At 43.6% G+C, this 13,672-nt stretch overlaps 1 protein-coding gene across 1 annotated transcript in view; it reads right to left on the bottom strand.

Moving 5' to 3' along the window:
• The window catches only part of dnah2 (dynein, axonemal, heavy chain 2), a 228,560-nt gene that overhangs the window by 26,820 nt on the left and 188,068 nt on the right, over nucleotides 1-13,672 (bottom strand). Inside the window, exons 65-68 of the mRNA XM_038995249.1 lie at nucleotides 13,197-13,361; nucleotides 10,988-11,110; nucleotides 9,823-9,971; nucleotides 9,495-9,561 (exon numbers count right to left, since the gene is read on the bottom strand). Of these exons, the coding sequence (XP_038851177.1) occupies nucleotides 9,495-9,561; nucleotides 9,823-9,971; nucleotides 10,988-11,110; nucleotides 13,197-13,361 (504 nt within the window). The remainder of the gene's footprint in view (nucleotides 1-9,494; nucleotides 9,562-9,822; nucleotides 9,972-10,987; nucleotides 11,111-13,196; nucleotides 13,362-13,672) is intronic.

Below are 13,672 nucleotides of genomic sequence, written 5' to 3'. Positions count from 1 at the left end.
ATTACGGACAACTCTCCTCTGTCCATGGTGCTGAAACTCTACAATATGTCGACAGGTCGGCGACCGTGGCGCTTAGACGCATACCTGTTGAAAGATGAGGCTTTTTGTCAGTATTTGAAGGAGCAGATTGCCTTTTTCCTCGGAGCTAACTGCACGGGGGATGTTGACGACTCCACCCTTTGGGAATCTCTGAAGGCTGTGATTAGAGGTTACAGTATTTCTTATACATCAGAAAGGAAGAAACGCACCAATACTGGGCTGAGAGAAATTGAAAGAGAGTTAGGGGAACAGGAGAACGTTTTTAGGACGAATTTCTCGAATACAGGCCTTGAGAAGATCAAAGTTGAAATATGAATACAATACCATCTTTTCGAAACGGGTGGGCTCTTTACTTGCTAGAACGCAACAAAGTTATTTTGAACTGGGTGACAAACCGCAAATTATTAGCAAGACAGCTAAGGCATGTACAGGCATCTAGAGCTATTCACATAATAAAAGACAAGAAGGGTAAAATAGTAACAGATCCGCAGGATATTAATAAATGCTTTGTGCAGTTTTACTCAGAGCTATATCAATCAAAATGCGATGCTACTGATCCACAAACTATGGAACGCTTTCTCGCTGAATGTGAACTTGCTAAACTAGACAGGGGGGCAGCTGCTGCATTCGATGCTGGGATAACTTTAGAGGAAATTAACACAGCGATAGCACAATTTCCAAACAGCAAGGCCCCTGGGCCCGATGGATATGTAATATAATTCTATAAGAAGTACTGCGCCAGTCTAGCTCCACTTAAGTTGCGAATGTTTAAACGATCCAAAGAAAATGCCAAACTCCCGCAAACACTGTGAGGCTACAATAGCACTGGTCTTGAAAAAAGATACGAGATTCCATGGAGATGTCGTCTTATCGCCCTGTGTCGTTACTCCCCATAGAAAATAAGGTGTTGACAAAGATATTGGCAAACCGATTGAAAAAATATATTTCTGACATCATACACTCTGACCAGACAGGTTTTATCCCGGGCCGACATATATACTACAATTTGAGACGCCTTTTCAACGTAATGTATCATGATCATAAAGTTGAAAATAAAGTCTGGGGCATTTCGGGTTTGGAAAGAAATGTATTAATTGGATAAGAATTATTTATGCACACCCAATGGCGTCCGTGGTAACCAATCAGGAAATGTCGCAGTCATTCCGCCTGTTCAAGGGCTGCCGAGAGGGGTGCCCTATTTCGCCTGCTCTCTTCGCTATAGCCATGGAACCCCTTGCTACTCGCATTCGGGCATGTGCCGATATAGCTTCTGTTAAAATAAAAGACACACAGCACAAAATGTCCCTATATGCAGACGATGTTCTTTTGTTTTTGTCCAAGCCTAAAACTTCTATTCCCCCTTATTTGATAAATACATTCGGCTCCTTCTCTGGCTACAAGATAAACTGGCAAAAAAGCGAATTGATGCCGATATCACGGCCTGTGGATATGCAATTTCTGCAATCTACCCCATTTAGAACAGTGATGGACAAGTTCACAAGCCTTGACATTGTAGTGACAAGATACCTTGATCAGCTATTGAAAGCGAATTGAGACATGAACATTTATCAGCTAAAACAAAATATAGATTTTTGGAAAACTCTTGCCTATTTCCTTGGTTGGTCGTATAAACGCTATTAAAATGGTTGTCATACCCAGGTTTCTTTACCTCTTCCAATGCCTACCCAATTTCATACCACAAAGCTATTTTAATAAACTGGATTCAATAGTGATTCAATTTTTATGGGATAACAAGGCAGTCAGAATTTAAAAGAAGCATTTATGCAAGTACAAGATAGAGGGGGGCTTTGGCCTTCCTCACTTTAAACTGTATTATTGGGCTGCTAATCTGAACATTGTGTCTTTCTGGAGGGAAAGTTTACCTGGGATGCGACAGAATGATATGCCTTCATGGCTTTTGATTGAGCAGGCCTCCTGTCAACGTTCCTCACTCCCTGCACTTGTTAATAGTCCATCATATGTGAAAAAAGCCACTTATGACTCTAATCCAGTCATTTGTCATACTCTTAGGATCTGGAAACAGATTAGGTATTTTCTAAACATACCCACTGTATACATTGACAGCCCGATATGCCTGAATCATGCTTTCCACGCTGCATTGGATGATATGGTGTTTTCACAGTGGAGGGAGAAGGGGCTCTCAACAATTGGTAATTTATACATTGATGGTCAGTTAGCTTCATTTCAACAATTACAGGGAAAGTTCAACATGCCAACAACACATTTTTTCAGATGCCTCCAAATCAGGAATTTCTTAAGGACACATATCCCACAGTATGGCATTAAGCCAAATAATCCTACATTAGATAGCCTGATCCTTGTCTAACCCCATTCAAAAGGGTCGGTCTCTAGACTGTATGATGTGCTACAGGCCCACATAGAGGTATCCACAGACACCATTAAAAGGGCTTGGGAACAAGAACTTGGTTCAGAAATCTCAGATGAGGACTGGATAGAAGCTCTCAGGAATATAAACCACAGTTCAGTGAATGCCAGACACAACCTTGTACAGTTTAAGGTGATACACAGGTTACATTACTCAAAAGTGAAACTGCATAAAATACTCCCGGACACCTGTGTGAGAGGTGCAAGCAGGATGAGGGGACGTTGACCCACTTATTTTGGACATGTCCTAAGTTACATGCTTACTGGGCTCTCATTTTTGATTACTTATCTAAAGCCTTCGATAGAGTTATAGCCCCAGACCCATTGATCGCTCTGTTTGGTACAGTTGATGGGAATAACCAGGAGGGGAAGGCTGTCTCTCTTTGTACTCTTATTAGCCAAAAGGCTCATAATGGAATTTTGGAAATTGGAGACCGTACCTACCTATGGAATGTGGTTACCCTAAATGTAATACACATGGAAAAGATTCGATACAATACCTCCAATAGAAGTCCATTGTTTTACAAAATACGGCAGCCGATACTGGATAAATGATCTAGCCCCGCTTCATAACTGGGTTGATGATCTGCTGCTACTCTGTGCTGTACTCCACTCAATATTTATTTTTGGCTTAACTACACTGCTTGTAATGACTATATGCTGTCTTCTTACACATGTACCACCTAATAGGATGTTGTTTTATTTTGTGTATGTGTGAGTTAACTTTTGTTTTGTCCTCTAAATTGGCCATCCCCTTCAACAGTACAATGAATGTCAAAGTTTGTATTGCTGTCTTTTTTAATAAATGTTTTATTGGCAAATAATAAACATATTATAAAAACAACAATGTCTACACTGTCTTTTTGATCAATTCGATGTTATTTTAACGGACCAAAATGTGCTTTTCTTTCAAAAACAAGGACATTTCTAAGTGACCACAAACTTTTGAACGGTAGTGTACATAAGAAGTGAAATTGGACAGAGAAGAGAAGAGAAGAAAGGTAGTCCTGGCCAGACGTGGGTGAAAATTGGTGTCTTCTGTCTTGTCTGAGAGTGGCAGAAAAAAAGGCATGGTGACCCACAGACTGGTCTAGACTGAGAAAAACAGAAGGGGTGCCTGAGTCACTCTCTTCCCCCCTCCCTCCCTCCCTTCACCATCACTCACTCTTAGGTTAACTACACACACCTGCCTATTCTCTCTCTGTTTCTTTCAAACACACACACACAAAAGGTGCCTTTTGAAGAAATTGACTGTTTTTTACTGACGTTACCTTACTGACTGAAAGGGCCAAACTGCCTCTTAAAATGCCAAAAGGAGCGAGCGAGGGAACACATACAACAAGTGTCTGAAGAAAGGAGGAAAGAAAAGAGGAGAGAAACCACAGAGCTGGGGAGGAAAAAATTAGGTTGTAAACTTCCTCCTTGTTCACCTGGGTTACTGTGTGTGTTTGTGTGCTTGGGAGCGGGCGCGTGTGTCTCTGTGCTGAAAGGATCTTGTTTGATGAAGGAAGCCGACTGGCCCTAACTAAAAGCATTCAACTGTCAAAACCTGTCTCAAATGTGCTTTGTTGATGGGGTTACAGTGGAGAATCTGGCTCCATTTGGCTCCTTGAGGGGATATTTCATTTAACTCGGCAAGCCAGTTAAGAACAAATTCTTATTTACAAGGACGGCCTACCAAAAGGCAAAAGGTCTCCTGCGGGGACGGGGGCTGGGATTCAAAATAAAAACAATTAAATAAAAATATAGGACAAAACACAACAAGAGAGACAACACAACACTACATAAAGACAGACCTAAGACAACAACATAGCGAGGCAGCAACACATGACAACACAGCATGGTAACAACACAACCTGACAACAACATGGTAGCAACACAACATGGCAGCAGCACAACATGGTAGCAGCACAAAACATGGTACAAACATTATTGGGCACATACAACAGCACAAAGGGCAAGACGGTAGAGACAACAATACATCACGCAAAGCAACCACAACTGTCAGTAAGAGTGTCCATGATTGAGTCTTTGAATGAAGAGATTGAGATAAAACTGTCCAGTTTGAGTGTTTGTTGCAGCTCGTTCCAGTTGCTAGCTGCAGCGAACTGAAAAGACGAGGGACCCAGGGATGTGTGTGCTTTGGGGACCTATAGCGGATTGTGACTGGCAGAACGGGTGTTGTATGTGGAGGATGAGGGCTGCAGTAGGTATCTCAGATAGGGGGGAGTGAGGCAGTGGGTCTTGCGACAGGTATACAGAGATGGCCAGTTTACAGAAGAGTATAGAGTGCAGTGATGTGTCCTATAAGGAGCATTGGTAGCAAATCTGATGGCCGAATGGTAAAGAACATCTAGCCGCTCGAGAGCACCCTTACCTGCCTATCTATAAATTATGTCTCCATAATCTAGCATGGGTAGGATGGTCATCTAAATCAGGGTTAGTTTGGCAGCTGGGATGAAAGAGGAGCGATTACGATAGGAAACCAAGTCTAGATTTAACTTTAGCCTGCAGCTTTGATATGTGCTGAGAGAAGGACAGTGTACCATCTAGCCATACTCCCAAGTACTTGTATGATGTGGCTTCCTCAAGCTCTAAACCCTCAGAGGTAGTAATCACACCTGTGGGGAGAGGGACATTCTTCTTACCAAACCACATGACCTTTGTTTTGGAGGTGTTCAGAACAAGGTTAATGGTAGAGAAAGTTGGACACTAAGAAAGCTTTGTTGTAGAGCATTTAACACAAAATCCGGGGAGGGGCCAGCTGAGTATAAGACTGTATCATCTGCATATAAATGGATGAGAGCTTCCTACTGCCTGAGCTATGTTGTTGATGTAAATTGAGAAGAGCGTGGGGCCTAAGATTGAGCCGTGGGGTACTCCCTTGGTGACAGGCAGTGGATGAGACAGCAGACGTTCTGACTTTATACATTGCACTCTTTGAGAGAGGTACTTAGCAAACCAGGCCAAAGACCCCTCAGAGACACCAATACTCCTTAGCCAGCCCACAAGAATGGAATGGTCTACCGTATCAAAAGCTTTGGCCAAGTCAATAAAAATAGCAGCACAACATTGCTTAGAATCAAGGGAAATGGTGACATCATTGAGGACCTTTAACCTCTTGACGCTAGGGGTCAGATTTTTTTTTTTTTTTTTTAATAACGTTCCCAAGGTAAACGGACTATTTCTCAGATCCAGATCGTAGAATATGCATATAATTTACAGATTAGGATAGAAAACACTCCAAAGTTTCCAAAACTGTCAAAATATTGTCTGTGAGTATAACAAAACTGATTCTGCAGGCGAAAACCTGAGATAATCTAACCCGGAAGTGATTTTTTTTTTTTTTTTAAATCTGTTTCCTGGCCAGTCTTTCTTCCATTTAAAGGGGTATCAGCCAGATTCCTTTTCCAATGGCTTCCTCAGGCTGTGACCAGGCTTTAGACATAGTTTCAGGCTTTTATTTTGAAAAATGAGCGAGATTTTTCAAAAGTAGTCAGGTATCCTCAGATTAGTTCCTTCGCGCGAGAGGTTAGCGCTCCATTTTCTTTTTCTTTCTTATTGAGTAGGTTACGGTCCGGTTGAAATATTATCGATTATGTTTGTTAAAAACAATCTGAGGATTGATTATAAAAAACATTTGACATGTATCTACGACCATTACGGATACTTTTTGGAATTTTCGTCGAACGGAATGAGGCTTTGGTTTTCTGAACATAACGCGCAACCCAAATGGCGTTTTTTTTGTTATAAAAGTAATATTTATCGAACAAAAAGAAAAATTGTTGTGTAACTGGGATTCTCGTGAGTGTAAACATCCTAAGATTATCAAAGGTAAGCGATTAATTTTATTGCTTTTCTGACTTTCGTGACCAAGCTAACCAAGCTAATATAAGGCTAACTGTTCTAGCATTGATTGATAAACTCACAAAAGCTTAGATTGCTTTCGTTGCAAAGCATACTTTCAAAATCTGACACGATAGGTGGATTAACAACAAGCTAAACTGTGTTTTGGTATATTTCACTTGTGATTGCATGATTATAAATATTTTTAGTAATATTTCTGAATCTGATACGTTTGGGAATTTTCTTCTGGCTTTCAGGACCGGAACGAGGCTGTAGTTTCCTGAACATAACGCGCAACCCAAATGGCGTTTTTTTGTTATAAAAGTAATATTTATCGAACAAAAAGAACATTTATTGTGTAACTGGGAGTCTCGTGAGTGCAAACATCTGAAGATTATCAAAGGTAAGCAATTAATTTTATTGCTTTTCTGACTTTCGTGACCATGCTAATTTGGGGCTAGCTGTTCTAGCATTGATTGATACACTCACAAAAGCTTGGATTTCTTTCTCTGTAAAGCATATTTTCAAAATCTGACACGATAGGTGAATTAACAACAAGCTAAGCTGTGTTTTGGTATATTTCACTTGTGATTGCATGATTATAAATATTTTTTGTAATATTTTGCGCCCTGCAATTCAGCGGTTGTTTAGGAAAATGATCCCGTAAAAGGGATCCGTAGCGCAGAGAAGTTAAGGTTGCAGTGACACGTCTATAACCTGAGCGGAAACCAGATTGCATACCAGAGAGAATACTAAAGACATCAAGAAAGCCAGTCAGTTGAAAAAAGCACCCCCTCTTGAGTTGTGCCATGGTGGAGATCTTTGTGGGCTATACTCGGCTTTGTCTCAGGATGGTAAGTTGGTGGTTGAAGATATCCCTCTAGTGGTGTGGGGGCTGTGCTTTGGTAAAGTGGGTGGGGTTATATCCTGCCTGTTTGGCCCTGTCCGGGGGTATCGTCAGATGGGGCCACAGTGTCTCCCGACCCCTCCTGTCTCAGCCTCCAGTATTTATGCTGCAGTAGTTTATGTGTCGGAGGGCTAGGGTCAGTCTGTTATATCTGGAGTATTTCTCCTGTCTTATCCGGTGTCCTGTGTGAATTTAAGTATGCCCTCTCTAATTCTTTCCTTCTCTCTCTCTCGGAGGACCTGAGCCCTAGGACCATGCCTCAGGACTACCTGACCTGATGACTCCTTGCTGTCCCCAGTCCATCTGACCATGCTGCTGCTCCAGTTTCAACTGTTCTGCCTGCGGCTATGGAACCCTGACCTGTTCACCGGACGTGCTACCCGTTCCAGACCTGCTGTTTTCAACTCTCTAGAGACAGGAGCGGTAGAGATACCCTGAATGATCGGCTATGAAAAGCCAATTGACATTTACTCTTGAGGTACTGTCCTGTTGCACGCTCGACAACCACTGTGATTATTATTATTTGACCCTGCTGGTCATCTATGAACATTTTAACATCTTGGCCATGTTCTGTTATAATCTCCACCCGGCACAGCCAGAAGAGGACTGGCCACCCCTCATAGCCTGGTTCCTCTCTAGGTTTCTTCCTAGGTTCTGGCCTTTCTAGGGAGTTTTTCCTAGCCACCGTGCTTCTACACCTGCATTGCTTGCTGTTTGGGGTTTTAGGCTGGGTTTCTGTACAGCACTTTGAGACATCAGCTGATGTAAGAAGGGCTTTATAAATACATTTGATTTGATTATTGACCAGATTTTCCAACAGGTTTTGATAAACAGGGCAAAATAGAAATTGGCCTATAGCAGTTAGGATCAGCTTGATCTCCCCCTTTAAATAAAGGACGAACCGTGGCTGCCTTCCAAGCAATGGGAACCTCCTCAGGGAGGAGTGACAGGTTAAAAAGGTCGGGGATGATAGGGGCAGCAACCTTAGACTCTGACTGCCTTCAGGGAGAAACTTTGTAGCGGGGCAGGTGAAAAAGAAGCATCGGCGATAGTCGCATTAGAAGGGGTGGGAGAAGAGGAAATGTTGGACAGGCAAGGAGGCATGACTGAGTCAAATAGGAATCCTGACTTAATGAAGTGGTGATTAAAGAGCTCAGCCTTGTTCTTCTTGTCAGTAACAACCACATCAATATTAAGGGACAAGGGCAGCTGTGAGGAGGAGGGTTTATTCTCCAGGTCTTTAACCGTTTTCAAGAACTTCTTGGGGTTTGACCCACAGAGAGAGAACTGCTCCTTAAAGTAACTAACTCTGGCCTTCCGGATAGCCTGAGTGCACTTATTTCTCATTTGCCTGAACGAGAGCCAGTCAGCCTGAGTATGTGTGTGAGGAGCCTTTCGCCAAATGCAATTCTTGAGGTGGAGTAACTCTGCAAGATCACGGTCAAACCAGGGGCTGAACCTGTTTTTAATTCTCATTTTCTTTATGGGGGCGTGTTGGTTAACAATACCACTGAAAATATCAAAAAAGAAGGTCCAAGCGTCTTCGACAGACGGGCTCAAGCTGATTCTATACCATTTCACAGATACACTACTGTATATAATAAATGTTGCTGTTACTGTATATTCATCACTAACACAGAGAGGCTGCTGCCGACATACAGACTTGAAATCATTGACCACTCTAACAAATAGATCACTAGTCACTTTACTAGTCACTGTATTAATGCCACTTTAATAATGATGTTTACATATCTTGCATTACTCATCCCATATGTATATCATGTATTTTATACTACTGCATCTCGTCTATGGCGGTCGGCCGTTGCTCATCCATATATTTATATGTACATATTCTTAACCCATCCTTTCCTTATTTGTGTGTATAAGGTAGTTGTTGTGGAATTGTTAGATTACTTGTTAGATATTGCTGCACTGTCGGAACGAGAAGCACAAGCGTTTCGCTACACTCGCAATAACATCTGCTGACCTCGTGTACGTGACCAAGGACATTTGATATTGTACGTGTTATGCTTCATGTTTTCAGTGACCTTGTGACCTTCCAACACTGTAAGTATAGTAAAGGTCAAGGGTTAGGAGAGAAAGAGCTTTGACCAAGAAAAGTGACATCTATTCATGTTACATGGAATGCGTCGAAAAAACACACAATGCAGCGAGTACGAGGTCAATACCATGAAATTAGACAGTGGCGGAGAGAAATGTGAGAGCGAGGAGAGAGAAGGTGTGTGTGTGTGTGTGGTAGAGAGACAGAGAGACAGACATCATTTGCAGGTCTCACCCTCTTCATCTCCATACTTTTGACCCACTTCAGGGCTTGGCCTTGTGGGTCCACCATCAGCGGCCATCTTGGGAAAAACAAAGAGAAGCGATACGTTCACATCATCAAGCTAGACAGTAGCCACAACACCCAAACTCTAGTATGTCTTCTTAGCCTCATCAGTGAGGTCTGTGAGACTGAGATAGGTGTAATCTTTGTTTGATTCAATTGAGCGGTTTTGTCTCGTTTAGACTACTGAAGTAATATTATCAATATGAAACTAAGCAAAGAAGGAGAGAACTGAACAACGATGCTAGTCTCTACTGGATGTGTGTGTGTGTTGTCGGACCGGTTGCCGCGGGTGACGATGACTCCGTTCTCGGTGGAGAAGGCGTCGGAGGGCAGACCCTGGATGTTCCAGTCCCTTACGGCCGTGGGCTTGGACAGGAACACAGCAAAACTAAAACCTGGAGAACACGGCACCTCCAACTCACGCACCTGATGGAGAAGAGAGGGAGGGAGAGGCAAGAGAGAGAGCGAGTGAGAGGAAGAGAGAGTGGGAGAGGGAGGGAGAGCGAGAGAGAGAGTGAGAGGAAGGGAGAGTGGGGAGGGACACAGAGGGAGAGAGAGGAAGCGAGAGGGGGAGAGGGAGGGAGAGGCGAGAGAGAGAGTGAGAGGAAGAGAGAGTGGGGAGGGAGAGAGAGGAAGCGAGAGGGGGAGAGGGAGGGAGAGGGGAGAGAGAGAGAGGAAGAGAGAGTGGGGAGGGAGAGAGAGGAAGCGAGAGGGGGAGAGGGAGGGAGAGGCAAGAGAGAGAGTGAGAGGAAGAGAGAGTGGGGAGGGAGAGAGAGGGAGAGAGAGGAAGCGAGAGGGGGAGAGGGAGGGAGAGGCGAGAGAGAGAGAGAGAGAGTGAGAGGAAGAGAGAGTGGGGAGGGAGAGAGAGGAAGCGAGAGGGGGAGAGGGAGGGAGAGGCGAGAGAGAGAGAGAGAGTGAGAGGAAGAGAGAGTGGGGAGGGAGTGAGAGGAAGCGAGAGGGGGAGAGGGAGTGAGAGGAAGCGAGAGGGGGAGAGGGAGAGAGAGGAAGCGAGAGGGGGAGAGGGAGAGAGGAAGCGAGAGGGGGAGAGGGAGAGAGGAAGCGAGAGGGGGAGAGGGAGAGAGAGGAAGCGAGAGGGGGAGAGGGAGAGAGAGGAAGCGAGAGGGGGAGAGGGAGTGAGAGGAAGCGAGAGGGGGAGAGGGAGAGAGAGGAAGCGAGAGGGGGAGAGGGAGAGAGAGGAAGCGAGAGGGGGAGAGGGAGAGAGAGGAAGCAAGAGGGAGAGAGAGGAAGCGAGAGGGGGAGAGAGGAAGCGAGAGGGGGAGAGGGAGAGAGAGGAAGAAACAGCAACAGGGAATGTGGTTAAATGTGTGAGAGAGAGAGACATGAAGGTAACAGTGAATAATATATACACATAAGTACATTTCCACCTACCGGTGTAGTGTGACAGAGTGGAGGGAAATCCAGACAGCGACATTGCCACTCACCTGTTTCATCCAGATAGAGACCAGCTGGTCTCTGTAGTTGGAGAGGAAAGGCCCCATGTAGGAGAGGAAGGCTGCAGCCAGCAGACAGTCTCCTACCAGAAAACCCATGTTCGTCTCCAAACCCTGACACACACACACACACACACACACACACACACACACACACACACACACACACACACACACACACACACACACACACACACAACACACACACAACACACACACAACACACACACAACACACAACACACACTCCAGGTCACACTCGTGGATGTGACCATCAAAACAAAGAAAGATGAAGGAGAAAAGCTACCGGACAACTTTAATGATAAGAAATGATCATTCTAATCTTCTGACCAAATGACTCTTTGAAAGTTGACTCAGACACACTACTGGGTTTGTACTAGAGGTCGACCGATTAATCGGCATGGCCGATTTTTTTCAAGTTTTCATAACAATCGGTAATCGGCATTTTTGGACACCGATTGTGGCCGATTAAATTGCACTCCACGAGGAGACTGCGTGGCAGGCTGACTACCTGTTACACGAGTGCAGCAAGAAGCCAAGGTAAGTTGCTAGCTAGCATTAAACTTACCTTATAAAAAACAATCAATCTTAACATAATCACTAGTTAACTACACATGGTTGATGATATTACTAGTTTAACTAGCCTGTCCTGCGTTGCATATAATCGATGCGGTGCCTGTTAATTTATCATCGAATCACAGCCTACTTCACCAAACGGGTGATGATTTAACAAGCGCATTCGCGAAAAAAGCACTGTCGTTGCACCAATGTACCTAACCATAAACATCAATGCCTTTCTTTAAAATCAATACACAAGTATATATTTTTAAACCTGCATATTTAGTTAATATTGCCTGCTAACATTAATTTATTTTAACTAGGGAAATTGTGTCACTTCTCTTGCGTTCCATACAAGCAGAGTCAGGGTATATGCAGCAGTTTGGGCCGCCTGGCTCGTTGCGAACTGTGTGAAGACCATTTCTTCCTAACAAAGACCGTAATTAATTTTCCAGAATTGTACATAATTATGACATAACATTGAAGGTTGTGCAATGTAACAGCAAAATCTAGACTTAGGGATGCCACCCATTAGATAAACTACGGAACGGTTCTGTATTTCAATGAAAGAATAAACGTTTTATTTTCGAAATGATAGTTTCCGGATTTGACCATATTAATGACCTAAGGCTCGTATTTCTGTGTGTTATTATGTTATAATTAAGTCTATGATTTGATAGAGCAGTCTGACTGAGCAGTGGTAGGCAGCAGCAGGCTGGTAAGCATTCATTCAAACAGCACTTTCCTGCATTTGCCAGCAGCTCTTCGCTGTGCTTCAAGCATTGAGCGGTTTATGACTTCAAGCCTATCAACTCCCAAGATTAGGCTGGTGGAACCGATGTGAAATGGCTAGCTAGTTAGCAGGGTGCGCGCTAATAGCGTTTCAATCGGTGACGTCACTCGCTCTGAGACCTTGAAGTAGTTGTTCCCCTTGCTCTGCAAGGGCAGAGTCTTTTGTGGAGTGATGGGTAACGATGCTTCGAGGGTGGCTGTTGTCGATGTGTTCCTGGTTCGAGCCCAGGTAGGGGCGAGGAGAGGGACGGAAGCTATACTGTTACACTGGCAATACTATAGTGCCTATAAGAACATCCAATAGTCAAAGGTATATGAAATACAAATGGTATAGAGAGAAATAGTCCTATAATTCCTATAATAACTACAACCTAAAACTTCTTACCTGGGAATATTGAAGACTCATGTTAAAAGGAACCACCAGCTTTCATATGTTCTCATGTTCTGAGCAAGGAACTTAAACGTTAGCTTTTTTACATGGCACATATTGCACTTTTACTTTCTTCTCCAACACTTTGTTTTTGCATTATTTAAACCAAATTGAACGTTTCATTATTTATTTGAGGCTATATTGATTTTATTGATGTATTATATTAAGTTAAAATAAAAGTGTTCATTCAATATTTTTGTAATTGTCATTATTACAAATAAATAAATACAATTTTAAATCAGCCGATTAATCGGTATCGGCTTTTTTGGTCCTCCAATAATCGGTATCGGCATTGAAAAATCATAATCGGTCGACCTCTAGTGTGAACGCTGTGGGATGAGTTGCGTGTGCGATAGTGTGTTTTAGCTGGCTGTGTGAGCTCAATAAGATGGGGTCGTACCACCACAGTCTCCTCCCAGCGGATTCTCTCTCCAGCCAGTCCAGACACCAGTTTCCCGGCCCGGTCCAGTTTGATCTCCATGTCCTCTGACTTCCTCCTCAACTCCTCCTTCTGAGCCAGCTTCTCATCATACTGCCTCTTCAACAGGTCCAGCTTCTCCCCTACCTACACACACACACACACCACACACACACACACACACACACACACACACACACACACACACACAGATTCACACGCAACTAGATTAATTTTTACTACTTCTCACTTCCAAAAAGCACCTGAGTACCAATGAGAAACACAAACACTCACACAGACTCATTGACACTCCAGAGACGCATCAGCTATAGTGAGTATTTCCCAGGCAGGCAGGTCTCCTCTGCCTCCTCTCCACCCCTGTACAGTAGCTCTCTGAGTTGGTGTGTGTGTGTGTGTGTGTGTGTGTGTGTGTGTGTGTGTGTGTGTGTGTGTGTGTG

Source organism: Salvelinus namaycush, chromosome 6, assembly GCF_016432855.1.
Source record: "Salvelinus namaycush isolate Seneca chromosome 6, SaNama_1.0, whole genome shotgun sequence".
Lineage (NCBI taxonomy): Eukaryota > Metazoa > Chordata > Actinopteri > Salmoniformes > Salmonidae > Salvelinus > Salvelinus namaycush.
The sequence above is the reverse complement of the archived record's forward strand: the minus strand, read 5'-3'. Positions and strand labels throughout refer to the sequence as shown.